The 15,864-nt window shown below is 47.7% G+C and overlaps 1 protein-coding gene across 7 annotated transcripts in view; it reads right to left on the bottom strand.

The window, feature by feature from the left end:
* Positions 1 to 15,864, bottom strand: part of DAAM2 (dishevelled associated activator of morphogenesis 2) — a 118,393-nt gene that overhangs the window by 18,524 nt on the left and 84,005 nt on the right. For 6 of the 7 annotated variants that reach the window (XM_042938654.1, XM_042938655.1, XM_042938653.1 and 3 more), the window contains exons 11-18: positions 15,011 to 15,149; positions 11,526 to 11,584; positions 11,206 to 11,390; positions 10,296 to 10,595; positions 5,346 to 5,453; positions 2,982 to 3,005; positions 1,869 to 1,975; positions 592 to 676 (exon numbers count right to left, since the gene is read on the bottom strand). In XM_042938654.1, the coding sequence (XP_042794588.1) occupies positions 592 to 676; positions 1,869 to 1,975; positions 2,982 to 3,005; positions 5,346 to 5,453; positions 10,296 to 10,595; positions 11,206 to 11,390; positions 11,526 to 11,584; positions 15,011 to 15,149 (1,007 nt within the window). The remainder of the gene's footprint in view (positions 1 to 591; positions 677 to 1,868; positions 1,976 to 2,981; positions 3,006 to 5,345; positions 5,454 to 10,295; positions 10,596 to 11,205; positions 11,391 to 11,525; positions 11,585 to 15,010; positions 15,150 to 15,864) is intronic. The other variant, XM_042938658.1, reaches the window with a different exon arrangement.

The following is a 15,864-nucleotide window of genomic DNA, read 5'->3' as shown; positions in this document are numbered from 1 at the left end:
AACTGTTGAGCCACTCGGAAATTCTCTTTCATTGAAGTACCTGTTCAAGTCTTCTGCTCATTTTCAAGTGGAGCTATTTGTCATTTTCTCACTGATCAGTAGAGTTCTTTATTCTGAATATGAGATCTTTGCTAGATGTCCATAAAGCAAATGTCTTGTAAGGTCTGGCTTGTCTTTTCCCTCTAGCAATGGTGCCTTTTGATGAACAGAGTTCTTCATTCTAATGAGGTCCAACTGATGGTGGTTTTGTTTGGTGCTTTCTAGGTTTCTTTTGAAGGACCCAATAAATTGAGGTAGAAGAGATTTGGGGAAGATATGACTATAGGTCACTCTGACTTTGTCTTGGGCCCAGGGGGGATCATACCTCATATCTCCTTTCAGGGCCTCAATCCGCTAGAAAAGATGCTGCCTTTCCTGGCCTCCCCTCAGAAAGGCTGGTCTAGGGAGTGTCTATAAACCTCCCCCCAGTCCTCCATCCTCCAGCATGATTTCCCCTTTAACTAAAAGTCTTGGCCTCTCTGGGGGCTGTCAGGAAGGGGTGCAGCTGCCCCCTAGTTTCAGCTCCCATCCCCTCCCCACTAGAGGCCTCACCTGCTCCAGCATGTCCTTTGCGAGGTCCTCCTGCTCATCCATCTTCAAGATGGCCTGCCGGATCTCTTCGTTAGAAAGCTTCAGCCTGAAGGGAAACCCTGCCCCTTGAGAAGCCTGGCCGGGCCCCTCTGCTCAGGGCAGACCCCAGCCCTTCTCCTCTCCTGCTCTCTCTCCCTCATGTCAACATGGGAGTATATTCCACAGTGCTCCCTCTTTACCACCTTTGCAAAGCCTTCTCTAACTAAACTGATATGGTTCACTCTATAAACTCAATAATGATATGTTTTAGTCAAAGCATAGACTTGAGTCTTGCTTCAGTGTCTGTCATAAGTGATAGGGACATTTGGGAGTAAAAGGGCCATCTTTAGTGTAGACAGAGAGACAGGAAAAAAAGGTTTCTGATCCTTCTCCTTCCTAAAATATCTAGTGCATCTCCATGGGAGGATGGGAATATCAGCAGGCCACAAAGGGGGCTGTTTCCTGCTTCCTTCAGTGTCGGAAGACAGAAGAGCCCTCAGTCTTCTGACAGCGCCTCAGCTCCCACACAGCTGCTCCCATACGTCTTGCTGTCTGGGTGAGGGACAAGCCACCCCCCTACACACACACACACACACGCACACACACACACACACACACACACAGAGCCCTTCCCTATCCTTCCAGATGCATACCATTGGGAATCCTGGGGATAGAGAACTCTCCTCCACCATCAAGAGGGAGAAACTGAGGCCTGGGGTCTATGAGAAGAAAGGGGGATGGATGCCCTAGAGATGGCTGGGGCAGGGCTAAGAATAGTATGGGAGGCAGTGCCCTCTGACCCTGGCTCAGGCAGGAGGCCCCGCACAGAAGCTGTGCTGTTAGTGCAGATACTGCCTTGTTTGTTCTGTAGCCACGGGAAATGCTTGGGGGCTGAGATCATGCTGCTCTGTGGCCTAAGCCTAGCGGGGCCCTCCATGGGCTTAGAGCAACTCTGCTGCCAGATGCTGACCAGGGACAGTTTCCTGTCTTCAGAGCCCCACACTGCTGCAGAACATGAGCTCCCAAAGGCTCCCTAGAACCCTCCCAGGAAGGGTTCTAGATCAGTGGTCCCCTACCATTCCCAGGGGACTGTGGGGGGCAAGGGGAGCACAGAGACTGCTGTCACACCATTCCTCTGTCGCTCCTGTCCCCCAGGCATTCAGTTCCACTGTCGGCTTTTGCTCTAGCCCTCTCAAGGTCCTGCCTCCTGGGGTCTCATCCCTCCCACCAAGGGCTGAACAGGCTATGCAAGCACATACTTAGAGAGAAGGATGATGCAGTTCTGTGCCCGCCGGCCGTCAATGACCGACAACTCTTTGACCTTGCGGGAGGCCAGGTAGATGTCCTCTGTGGAGCCCAGCTCTTTCTGAAACCGACAAGCCAAGTAGAAAGGTTGAGGTATGTATGTTCCCCAATCCTTGCCTTGCCCACCCCCGGGAACCACTCCCACACCAACCAGGGGATACTCCTGGTGTGAAGGGAAGAAAAACAGGGAAAGAAAAAGACAGGAGAGAGAGACAAGGGTAGTTAATAATCAAGTAGACTGGGACTTTACCATGGTTAGAATGGGTTGGGGGCAATGAAGACCCCCCTCCTTTTTAGAGATTGCCCTCTCTGGCAAACTAGAGCCCAGACGGACCCCTATGGCTTTGGGCAATGTGATATGATCCACAGCATCGCAGAGAATCAGCCCTACTCTACCACCCCACCCAGACAGTTTCCCCAAGCTTATGATGAGAAGCTGGTTCCAAGTTCCCATCAGGCCACAGTTCCTAGACTCCTGAAGACTTCAAGCACAGCCCAGTGTGCCCAGAGTAGAGGATGTTTCGAGTTCAGAGGTGGGGAAACTGAGGCAGAATCCCATGAAGAATTCTCTTCACTGGAGTTCCAGCAGGCAGACTCCCCCCAAAACAGATTCCCTTCCTTCTCTTGGGCCCTTGGTGAGGTAGACAGGAAACTAGTTCTTATTCTGGGAGGTTGTTCCAAGCACATGCTTAATGTTGTATAATTCCAAGGGCCCCCACTCACATCTTTATCTTTGTGAATTGTGGCTTTGGGATTGTACAGTGCCCAGCCTGTGCAGTCTTCAAAATAGCCTCGCCTTGGGCCAGGTGGGTAATACAATAGACCTGGAAGTTTTCTCCTTACTACAGTAGACATTCACCTCCATTGCTGGTAGGAGTCTGCTTGAATTATTTCCCTCCCCTACATTTCTGCTTTCTCTTTGGGGGCCCTTTCCCATGTTTCCCTGTTGGGATGGGTAATAAAGGTAGAAGGTAGAATGAATAAGCCCTCTGTTTGGGCCAGTACAGGCCAGCAGCCCAGGACAGTGGTTAGAAGTTAGAGTGTCCAGAGCCCCAAGAGTGACTCACCTGCTGAGGATTAGTTATCAGCTCCTAGGCAGGTAGCAGCCACAGCCAACAGAGAATTAAACATGCACAATGTTAGCCAAGAGGTTCAGGGACCCAGGGACAGTAGGAGAGACATGGGAACCCCTCAGCATCCACTCTGTCCTCCCACTCCCAAGGCGACCCATATGGCTGGAGATAGAGACTGGCAAATAGCTGTGGACAGGAGGTGATTCTAGCAGACATGCACTCACAGAGAAGCCACAAAGTGGGGAGCAGGTCTCCTGCCTGCCCTGGGCCCAGTGGGACCACCACTCCCTAGTTGGGGCAGGCCAGGCTCCCAAGCTCCCCAACCCAGGCCTTGGCTGCTATTTTTTCCTCTCCTCTGCTGGGACATTGCCCAGAGGGCAGAAAGCATTCCTCCACTGCTGGATGACTTCATCTTTCTAAACAGGAGAGGACATACAACCAGAAGGGGCCAGAAACATGTGAAAGTTGCATTCATTGAGGCAAAAGAAAGCAGGTGTCCCTGAATTTTGCCTCTTGCCCTTTGTCTGTCTTTTGATCTCTAAGGGAGCTAAGGGGACACGGCCCACACCCGGTTCTCCCTTACTGACCCTGATGGAGTTTAAGTCACTAATTCAGGACCTGCGTAAGACACAGAGGGAAGACCCCACAGCTCATAGAACCTCCTTCCCCAACAAGCCCATGCATCCTGGACCCCAAGACAGGGAAAGGAGGACACTAGGGACCAGGGCCATGTATCCTCTGGGATCTCTCCAGCTCTGCTGCTGTGAATTGACCCCAAGTCTGGGCAACGACCAAGTGACAATTCACCCCAAGTCTGGGCAACCTCTGGGTGAGGTCAGTCCTGAAATAGGGGACTCAGAGAAGAAACAGAAGACAACTCTTCTCCAGTCACCAAACTGGGAGGCCCCAGATGCAGGTTGTTTCTAATTCCCATAGTCTCTCTCTCCCCACTGGTCCCCATCCTAGCCTGACCTCAGGGGCCCTGGAAATCGGATGGGCCAGGATGGAATCCTGGACACCAGGAAGACTCTCCAATTAGGGGGAGTTGTGTGATTGACCATGCCTGATACACCCCTTGCACATGCTCCCTCTGTTCCACTCAGGAGCACCAATCCACAAGTGCTCAGAAGAACCCCTTCCCCCTCCTGCTAAGCCACAGCTGCTGCCTGAGGCCATGCCAGCCTGATATGGGCAGGGGCTAAAAATTCTGCCTGGAATTAGGGTAAAGAATCAGATGCCTTGAGCACTTACATTTAAATTAAATAACAACTATCTGGTTTTTCCAGAACCCCAAGTCAAGGCCAGAGCCCCACCCCTACTCCATCCCTTTGGCTAGGCCCCTAAGAGGAGTCTTGTGTGCGCTCAGGAAGGGTTGTCCACAGGTCTGAACTTGGCAGAAAGCACTGGGGAGCCCAGCCACAACATGCAGCTCCTCCCCAGGGCCCAGGAGGGCACAGATCCCACTCGCTGGCACCTGGGGTGTCCTCAGGGCTGGAACCCTGGGCTCAGCAGAGGAGACAGGAGAAAGTGGCACAGCACAGAGAGGCAACAACCTTCGAAGGGAGGCCAGAGAGGACACACTCTAAAGCCTTGAGGCTGGGAATACCCAAACTGGGCTTGGGGGAAGGGCCCCCAGATGTGCCAGCTACAGTGCAGATTCCTGGGCCCAGACACACCTCCTGACTCACATTCCTGTGAGGACGAGGTCTGAGAACTGGCACTGCCTCAGGGATGCTCTGCATTCATCCACCCTCCCACCCTCTTACTGCTGCTAGAAGAGCAGGCTGACTGACCAGCCATCTGTAAGCAGTGTCTGCAGGGCTCCTCTAGCCCTGCCCAGACCCACCCTAACCCCCTAATGTGACCTCGAGAAGCTCCATCTTCCTTGAAACACTGACACCCATGGCTAACTGACTCGTGGGGGTGGGTGTTGGGAGAGTACAGTGGAGAAAATGATCTGAAAGTTATCATGCCTGCTACGTAGAGTGTCTAGATCCTGGGGCCAAAGAAAGAACAGGGGTCAAAAGTGGTCAGGGCCTGTGACTCCATCTCCAGTGCTCCAAGATGAAAGAGAGAAACGGACAAAATACGATTCCAGCACGTGATGTGTAAATACGCACAACTGTGTGTCAGAACTGTAATACAATGGGATGTTTCTCCCTGCTGGACTTCACACCTCTAATTCGGATCCGTGTCCCCCAGCAAAGAATGGTACCTAATCAGGAGTAAAATCATTCAGTATACATGAGAGGAAGGGAGGGAGAGAGGAGGGGTCGAGAGTTGGGTTCAAGGGGCATAGGTGAAGTCAAGACTGGAAGGCTAGACCCAAGCAGCTGAGGGGGCAGGGCAGGGTCTTACCTGGTGCCTCTGATAAGCTGAAAACATTTTTTCAAAGTCCTCTAGATCCAGAATCCGAAATACCCGCATGTCATCAACCTCATTCCATACGGTGCCAGGGACACGTTCCTAAGATTCAGCACAGGGAGAAGACCCAGTGGTTGACTCAACTCCCTCATTATGAAGAGGTCCAATGTCTCCCTAACCCTCCCTGTTCCCAGCTGCACAAAATACAATAGCCAGGCTTTCAGGCCTTCAGAAGGGGGTTGATTCATCTTCCCCCAAATCTTAAATACTCTGCTCCAAAGCAGAGGCCAGAGCCACCCCGCTCGTCCTCCTTTTCTTGTGGGACCACATGTATGTTCCAGAAATCAAACGGAGTGGAGTGATGGGTAGGCAAATATGAAAGAGGGTATGAAACTCTTTCCAGAAAAACCAAACTAAACCAGTGTTCTCAGGACACACTCCCTAAAGGTCAGTGTCGGCTGGAGTCATTGGATGGAATAGTGCCCACACATATTTGAGATCCTCAAATCCTCAGTGCCCACTATATTTCTCGTAACTGAGATGGTCATTTTCTCTCCCAGGGGTCTTCTTCCCACTTTCCCAGATTCCCAGGAAGTGGACAAATGCCAAAGCCTGAGACATCCTGGCCTCTATAGCGACTGTTCAGGCCAGCAAGACTCTGCCACAACTTCCTGTTGGTCAGACCCAGGAAAGTGGTCTATCCCTCACAGTTGGAATGCGTCCAAGGGTTTACATTCCAAGGTCTCTCCACCTAGGAAATGTCCCACTTCTGTGTAGAACCCTGGCATTGAATCCCTTCCCTGGGGGGAGGCCCCATCAGCCAAGATGAGAGGACCCCAGTGGTCTCATAGCACCCTGACAATGGCTCAGAGGGCAGAGAGCACAGCCCCTCCCAGGGTGCTCTGACTCTGTCCTCCCAGGGATCTTCGCCTCATCCCGAGCTTTGCTGTCCTTTAAAATGGAATCTCCCACCTTCCTCTGCCTGGAAGGCAGCTGGGGAACCTTTCTAAGGCCACTGCTGCCTCCTCCCTCCATCTCCCCCTCAGCAAGGCTTAGAGAGAGAAACATACCTTTCACTCACTTTTATTTTCTTAAACTCTGGAAAGGGGAGGCTAGGCCAGAGCAGGGGGGGTGGGGACATTCCTGTGGCCTTCCTAAGGCCAGGGACCCTCTTGTGGAATGCCGGGCTGGGAAGCTCAGAGCAGCAAGGGATACAGGCAACTGGCCAAACCCAACACAGACACATTCTTTTCATGGCAGAAACAACCACTGCATGTGTGTGTGTGTGTGTGTGTGTGTGTGTGTACACGTGTGCGTGCACAGGAGTATGCGTGGGGTAGGGAAGGGGACTGGGGAAAGGAGCCAAGCCCCCAGAATGGGGTAGATGGGAGGCAGAGAGAAGATGGGAGGGGAAATTGAACCAAGAAAGCAAGGAGGGGAAATTGAACCAAGAAAGCAAGGAAGGGAAACCTCTAACTGGTTCCCCATCCGAATCTAGGCCTGGAGTAGAGGTGGGTGGGCTCCATGGGAAAGCCCACACAGGTAAATCTTGCCATTGATCTTTATTCCTGGTGAGGCCATGGCAAGAAGAACCAGCTGGAGTGAGAGAGCTGGATGGTCAACCCCAGAAAGAGCTTCCCCTAAGAGAACAGGCTAAGCACCCAGCTCTCCCACCTTTCTTGCCACATGCCATCCCATCTCCATATGCAGCTCATCATGGAGGGGTAGCTGAGCTCTGGAGCCAGACAGAGGTCCCTCAATTCCTAGTATTCTCTACATGCTGCATTTTACCAAGTCGCCCTGATGTGCCCACTGTATAGAATAATGCCTGGCTTTAATTTTTGCATCACTGTGGCCAAGACCTCATCATTTCCAGTCTAGGTTCCTGGGGCTTCTGGCCTTCTAGAGACATCCTTTATATGCCAGGGAAATCTTTCTCCAAAACACTTTTCAGGGTGTTTCTCTCACTGAGCATCTGGGGTCGGACAGACCAAGCCAGCTTGCACTCCCAGCCTCACCACTATGCAGGAGTGTTGGAAAGTAGAGGGGTACTATTCTCTTTTTATTTCACATAAAAGGAAGCACGTCTCAATGATGCTTGCTGACTGAGTTGAAGTAAGGATTAAGTGAGATAACACACTTAAAGCATGCATGGTAGTGCCACTCATAACCTAAGATTATTTTTATTATTATGAATTTCTATGTGTCAGTCACTGTTCCAAGTACTTTATATATCAATTGATCCTCATAACAGTCCTTTGATATAGATGTCATAATTACTCCCATTTTACAGATTAGGAACCTGAAGCCAAAATGATGAAATAACTCCTGGTCACATGATTAAAAGCTTGGAACTGGGATAATAGGTTCACAGATACTGTTCAATGCCCCTCCAGTCACCCCTGCTGAGAAATGTTGACAACTCCTGCAAATCCTTTCTATTCCTTATTCCATCAGACTTGTACTTTCCAGTCTAGGAATAAAACTCTGGACTACTTGGGGCCCCTGAGGAATTTATATAGACTTTATTGTTATTGGACCCCAGAGAAAATCCTAAGTGCAAAGCTCTACTTGATGAAAATGCTGCAAAAATATTAGTTGCCTTGTCTGTCTTCCTTAATGGCTGAGGTGCCTAATCAACTTTTCATTACCTTTTTAAAATCTTATAATTATCTTATTTATAAGATATTTATAATCTTATAAAATCTTATTTAAAATCTTAAAATTATACCAAAAGGGAACCACAGAATGGGAAAAGATATTTGCAAATGATACATTCAATAAAGGGTTAATATGTAAAATATATAAAGAATCTATACAACTCAACACCAAAAAACTCCACAAGTAATACAACTAAAAAATGGGCAGAGGACCTGAATGGACATTTTTCCAAAGAAGACCTGTAGATGGTCAACAGACACATGGAAAGATGCTCAAACCCACTGATCATCAGGGAAACACAAATCAAAACTACAATGAGATATCACCTCACACCTGTCAGAATGGTTAGAATCAGAACAACAAGAAGAAGCAAGGGTTGGTGAGGATGCAGAGAAAAAGGAACCCTCTTGCACTGTTGGTGGGAATGCAAACTGGTACAGCCACTGCGGGAACCAGTACGGAGGTTCCTGAGAACATTGAAAATAGATATATCATACCATAGCATAATGTACAGAGTTGTCAAACCACTAGGTTGCACACCTGAAACTAATGTAATATTGTGTGTCAACTATACTTCAGTTAAAACATTTAAAAGGTTTTTTTAAGGAAGCCAAAAAAAAACCCCTTCAAATTATAATTCTAAGTACAGGAAACAACAACAAAAAAATATTTTTTTACCCCCCAAAAAGTATATATATTATTTCTGTTCATGAACACTGAACATTTCCACACAACCTGTGGCCCTTTTGGTTCTTTAGAGCTGTTTGTCTGCCTCATGACCATGGAGAAGTGCCCACAGGGCACAGCTGTGCAGTACAGTTGTCACAAACGTCAACCATGTGGCTTCAAAACTCTAACAGATGTCTCTAAAATTTTACCAGCTTAGATTGGAGATGTTATCAGAGGCCCAGGAGACTATGAATGGGCTGTATTCATGCTTTGTCTTTCCACCTCCATTATAAAACCAGAGGTAAAAGGAATCCTAGAAATCTCACAGACAAGCAAAACTGAGGTACAAAGTGAGTGATTTACACCGGTCGCCGTTAGTTAGAGCCACACTTGGTTTAGAGGTTAGAACCTCCCCTTCAATCCCTCTCTGGGATCTCTAGGTGTTTCCTTAAACAAAATTCCAGGTCCAAAGCTCTTACAGGGCAGTGTTTTGTCTCACCTTTTATTATTATCCATCATAGCCCCCTGCAAAAAGCTTTACACAAAGCAGTCCTCAGACTGACTGGCTAGCTGGTCTACCGTTAGGAGAGTCAGCTAACAAATAGCTGGCCACCTACTTCACATCTCACATCTCTTCCCACTTGAGTCTCCACCTGAGCTCATTTAAGCTTGCATAGGAAGGTACAGTTATGAATTCTCCAAGAGTTAGACCAAAAGGCTGAGACAACAAGGCTAGAGGGCATACACTTGTCCCAGCTCTAAAATGATGTCTGCATGGCTGCTGCCGAAGTATGCATATGAGTCAGGCTAACTGAGCCCAGTTACACCTCATGGACAAAACCACAGGTCCTCTTAATAGCACTTAGTATAGAACAAGAGGCAGGGCTTGACCCAGGCTGGAACTGGCCTTAAATTACTAACTGTCTAATGCAACCAGGGCACCTCTCCTCCATGCTCATGTGAGTCCAACAGAGGAATCAACTCCCACACATGATCTGGGATCGGTGATTATTGGTGGATAATATTCTGAGGGTCTCTCACTACTTAGAAGTCTAGAAAAGTACTCAGTATGTTTACCTTCCCCCAGGAGGATGCCAAAATGGCTACATCTTGACATCAAACTGTTCATGGCAAGGGAGCTATCACTTCCCCTGCCATGGCCTCACAGTTTCAGTCCTTTGAACACACTGCCCTGATCTTTACCATCTCTAGACCTTGGCCCAAGATCTTTCCACCCTTTTCCTCAAATAGACCCTATCCTTAAAACTCTAGCCCAGCCATTGTGTTGTCTAGAAAGCGACCCTGGTTGGCCCATGCTCTGGTATCTATATCACTCCATTAACCCTCAGCACATACAAATTCCATCTGTAGATGGCTTTACCAACCTGAGCCTTAGCACATTCATGCCTCCTCATACCAGTGTAGATGTTCTTTCCAGTGGATGGTAAGCTGACTGCCATCAGCAATCCCAAATTCTGCATCTACTACCCCCTTATCCCCACCACAAAAACGAACCCAGGACAGGGGATCTACAAACAATGGAAGGCAATCCATGGGGCTGACTGGCATTGGCCATGGGAGAATGGGCCTACTGATCTTTTCTTTGTTGTTTACCTCATTAAGCTTGACCCAGTTGAAGGACTTCAGTGGATGAGAAGGCTGGGGGACACACTTCTTCCTGAGTGGGATATCACTGCTGGGGCAGGGGTCCGGAGGGAGAGGCAGGCCCATGCTGAAGCAAGGTGGGGCACCAGGGGGAGTGGGAGGCCCACCAGGTGGAAGAGGTGGTGGTGGCGGTGGGGGGCAGCAGGCGAAAGGTAGAGGGGGCGGGGGTGGAGGCAGGTCATTGGTTGTCATCGAGGAAGATAAGGTAAGTGGACCCCCAGGGGGTGGTGGGGAAGATACAGGTCCTGTCTGTGGGGAAACAGAAAAATAAAAAGGACAAATCCGTCAGCAATGATGCCTTTCAGGTCCCCACCACACTATTCCTCTCCTTATTCTTATTCTTCATCCATAGTAGACCCCAATCCTGCTCTCACCTCCCACACACATTTTGCCCTCCCCCATTTCCTCTCTGTGACCCAAACATCCAACACACACATAGACACAACTACAGACACACACACATAGGTAAAACACATATACGTGACACTGGAAAAAGTCATAGTTATCACAATGCAACAGCAGGAATAATGAATACAGTTGTGTAGGCTATTGCCTGCACAGGGGTATCCAGCTGCACAGGTTGGGGGTGGGGGCAAAATAGCACCTGCACTATGCATTCTACTTCCTGGGACAAGGAAAGGGGAAATGCTCTTTTCACCCAGGGGATAGAGCATTTTTTTTTCTAATTAACGCAAAAGTAGCCACCCTTATAGCCTCAGAGATCTACTCTGTCCTGACCCAGGGTCCTCCTCTCACTTCTTCATCATGGGCTCCTTGGCCCTTCCTCACACCTGCTCTTCCCACAACATCCTGAAGGCCTCAGCTCAATGTGTAAAAGGAGAGGAGGATGTCTACATACTGAGATTTCACTGAGTTGGGCCACCAGCTCTGCCACTTGTCCTCGAGCCTGGCGCAGCTCCTGGGACTCTCGGGCCAGTTTGTCCTTCATCTTGTTCAGTGTCCGCATCATCTCTTCCTTCTCCAATGTCTTTGTCTCACATTCTCGCTCCTTTCTCTCCAGTCTGCTCACCAGCTCCATGTGTTCTGGGATGGGGGTGGAACCAGAGAGGAAATGGAAGAGAGAATATGCATATGTGTGTGTCTGCCTCTAACAGCTCCTGGGCTGGGCAGGGAAGAGTTTCAGTGGAGCGTGCAGTGGCTGTAGGCAGAGCCCCTTACCTTTCCGGAACTTTTCTGCCTGATCTCGCCACTGTTTCACTTCATTCTCATTGATGAGCCTGGTGGGGAGTACAGGGAAGGGTCTGTTGACTGTTGGCTCACAAGTTCCCAGAAGACATACCATCTTCCTATTCCCCACACTGGTTCCCTGATCTCCAGTCTGTCCAGCCACATCAAGGAAGCTAGGAATTTGAATCTCCAGGTTTCTCCAGGTCCCCAGCTTTCCCAGTTCTCATGTGTCTCTCCATAGATTGTGAAAGCTGAAAGGCCCCTTAGATAACTTATGATTCAACCACTTCATGATACAGTTGAAGCTCTTGAGACCAGATATGAAGACAATAGCTTGACTAATGGTAGAACTGGGACTAAATCTCAGGCTTCCTTTAGTTTTCTAATGACTTGTATCTCTTTGTAAAAATAATTTTTTTGCACTGAGATAGATAAAAATGTTGGCCTTACCATGCTCCAGACTTCCAAAGGCCAATGTGTAAGAACAAGAGAAATTGCCCATCCCAGCAACACAGGATGTATATGCTGAAGGTGAAGAGGGATGTATCGAAATCACAGATGCTCCTCACTCATGTCAAATTCTTGTAACGGGGGTTAAAGCTATTACCTGGACACCAAAGTGTAGTAGAGGTAAAATTCCAAAGTGAGATACCAATAATCATTTTTTTTGTAACTCTGAAAATATGAAAATCATGAATCTTGGCTTTCTCCACCAGATCAAGATCTTAGAGGGGGCAGAGTATGAAAAGGGACATAATTTGTGAAGAGATGTCTTTGGAGAAAGCCATTGCTGTCTTTCTTAGGGGTGCTACCTCCTTCACCACCATCCAGTGGCTTTTTTGGACCCACTCAGAGAGTTTGGGCTCACATTCCCTGACGTTGGGAGGGAGGCATGGTAGACTTGGGTATGACTTGGTGACAGGCAGGTCCAAAGAATGAGGAAACATTAACCAGGAGAGTGGTGCTGTGCTGGGACCAGCCAGCACTCCTAGAGTTTTTTGGTACAGAGATTGCATGAGGGTTCCTCAAGGACCAAATGTGAGCGTCATGGGGAAACTGGGCTGATGTCATTTTAAGTCCTGTCCAAGATGTCCATATAGCAGAAAATTGGATACTTCAACACTGTGCCATTGTGCACTGGATTGCCAGTGAATCAGGAGGTGACTGAAGGGATGGTACCAACCAGCCCCAGGGGGCAGAAAGAAAAAAACAAAAAACCTTAAATGGCCAGTGACCAGGGTTTTATAGTGAGAGGCATGCAGCAAAGAAGTAGAAGATCCAGAAATAATTCATGTCTTTACCCATGTTCTAAGGCCAGAGAATAGAAAGCCTGTTCACTTAGTTACCTGATCAAGAAAGACCTTGTGCCTTCCTGCTTCCTGCCCCCACACTGCCTTATAGGGGTTAGAAACTAGTTAGCTAACAGAAAAGTGGTGTGTGGAAAGGGTTATTAGAAGAGAAACAGAGAAAGAAAGCCAATCATCACACATATCCTTTCCACTGCACCTTCCAGCCCCAGCCCGGGGAAGAGAGAGGTTTGAGGCTAAAGGCTAAATCAAATCTAGAATTCACATGGTTCTTCACATCTGGGACCAGTTCTTCTAGGTGCAGATTGGAGACTATATTGGTGGCTTAAAATGATCTTTGGCCTTCCACTGCCCAAGAAGCAGCAAAAACTTTATTGGAGCTGAGGCATTTTCACCCTCTGGCAGAGGAAAAGCTTCCCCCACTAAATAGTATAAAGAATTAATAGAAAACAAAAACAAAAATAAGAATAAAGCTACATTTTGATTACTTTGCTAGTTGCATTTGTCCAGCATACCAGGTAGGATTAACCACATCAATATCCAACTACTTGTACAAAAGAAAACAGTAGCATGAATAGTTCAAAAATCATTTTCCACCTGGCCTTGGAATGTGACATAATGAATCCTTGAGAGCCGGTTTATCTCTTTAAAGGGCAACTGGCTCAGACTTTCATTTACAGCAGCATTATCTACAGTAGCCAAGATATAGAAGCAGCCCAGGTCCATCGACTGATGAACGGATAAAGATGTGAGATATATATGTATATGTATGCACACACACATTCCATTGTACAACTTAGCCATAAAATGAATGAAATCTTCCCATTTGCAATGACATGGATGGAGCTAGACAGTATCATGCTAAGGAAATAAGTCAGATAAAGACAAATACCAGATGATTTCACTCATATATGCAATTTTTAAAACAAAGCAAATGAGCAAAAGGTAAAACAGAGAGTTAAGAGAGACTCTTAACTATAGAGTACAAACTGATGGTTACCAGAGGGGAGGTGGGTGGGCGCATGTGTGAAACAGGTGATGGGGATTAAGGAGTGCACCTGTCACTCCTCACCTGTCTCACCTGTCATGAGAAGCACCAGGTGATGTATGGAAGTGTTGAATCACTACATTGCACACCTGAAACGAATATTACACTGCAGGTTAACTGGAAATTAAAATAAACACTTGAAAAAAGAAAGTAAAAGTTTAAAATTAAAAAACTGTGTTAACATCACATCTGTTATTAATTGATGTGACTTTAAAATTGGTTCTCTGTGTTTATCTATACACAGCGTCAAAGATAAGCCAGATGACCTTAGGCTCTGACATCCTTGTCCAATAGCCTTAGTTAAATTGCCATGCTCTTAGTGGTCAGCAAACTTTCTCTAAAGGATCAGAATAAATATTTTAGGTTTTGTATACCAGGTACAGTCTCTGTCACATATTCTTGTTTGTTTTTAAAAACTCTTTTAAAATGTAAAAACCATTCTTAGCTCATGGGCCATACTGAAGGAAGCAGGAGGATTGGAGTTAGCCCATAGACCATAGTTAATATGGTTGTTTATTAAAAATTTTTAATGTTTATTAATTTTTGAAAGACAGAGACAGACACAGAGTACAAGTGGGGGATGGGAAGGCAGAGAAGGAGACACAGAATCTGAGGCAGGCTCCAAGCTCCACGCTGTCAGCACAGAGCCCAACGTGGGATTCAAACCCACAAGCCAAGAGATCATGACCTGAGCCGAAGCTGGACGCTTAACTGACTGAGCCACCCAGGCGCCCCATAGTTTATATGTTTAAATTCTTCCTCTATCCACTCCATGCAATGGATCATTAAAAGTCGAGCACACCCCTTATAAATCTGTGCTGTTCAATGTGATAGTCTAACCATGTCATATGGCTATCCAAATTTAATTAAACCAAAATAAAAATATTAATTCAGTTCCTCAGCCACACTATCCACATGGCAAGTGCTCAGTGGCCATGTTTGGACAGTGCAGATATAGAACATTTCCATTATCTCAGAGAGTTCTGTTGGACAATGCTGCTTAAGGGGCATTTGGAGGTATGTGGTTTGAGAGAGGGAGTAGAGGTTTCACTGGTGAGACTCCAAGCAGGAGAGAGATGGGGAAGGAGGAGGAAGACAGGTAGGAGCTGGTCACTGCTCACATGTTGACGATGTTCTTGACGTTGAAGTTCTCCAAGGGAGCCAGGTCAGGGTCCACACCCCTCTCATCCTGGAGGACAATCTGCTGAAGGATGCGGTCCAGGAGCTGCCACTGCTGGAAGTAGCCACCATTCCGCTTGTCTGAGGAAGAATAGGCATCATATCTTTACTGAGCCCGGGAGCTCCCCTGAGGCCAGGCCCTAGAGTCACTGCCTGGGCCCGGGCTGGTGAGGCATGCCCTCTCCCTCCCTTGGCAAGCTCCCAGTCTGATGGGGGAGGCACTGATGCTGCTGATGCTGATGATGGAGACTCACAAATCTGGTCGTTTCTTGATGATCTGCAACTGACTATAAAAGTGTCAATGCTCTAGACATATTTTTCTACTCCCTGAAGTGCTACCTGGCTGCCTTCCTTCCCTGTAGGTACCCTGAGTAGCCTATGCCTTGGGAATGCAAATTGCCTTTTACATTATCTAAAAAAAGCACCTTTCAGAAAGTAAATCTGCTCCAAAATATTACCTGCTAAATAATGAAGTCTCCAGGGAAATTTAAAAAAAGAAAAGGTTTTAGGATTATCTGTGCTGTTGTTCTACAGTGAAAGATGAATGGAAACTAATTACAGGCATGCACTGAGAGACAGAGTGGGTTGGAACAGTGCTAATGGAATCCAGGCAGATTTCTTGGTGAAGGTGACCCTGAACTATGAAGGCAAGGGCTTGCACGTGGTGCCTGATCTCACAGGGCCCCACTCCCATCCCCTGTCATCATAATCTGGTGGGACATGGCCTTTCTTTTCATGCGCTAGCCACAAGCCTCTCTTCCTCAGTTCTTGAGCCCAAGTACTTTGTCTCAACTGA

The sequence above is a fragment of the Panthera leo genome, chromosome B2, assembly GCF_018350215.1.
Source record: "Panthera leo isolate Ple1 chromosome B2, P.leo_Ple1_pat1.1, whole genome shotgun sequence".
Taxonomy (NCBI): Eukaryota; Metazoa; Chordata; class Mammalia; order Carnivora; family Felidae; genus Panthera; species Panthera leo.
This window is presented reverse-complemented; position numbering and strand designations above follow the sequence as displayed.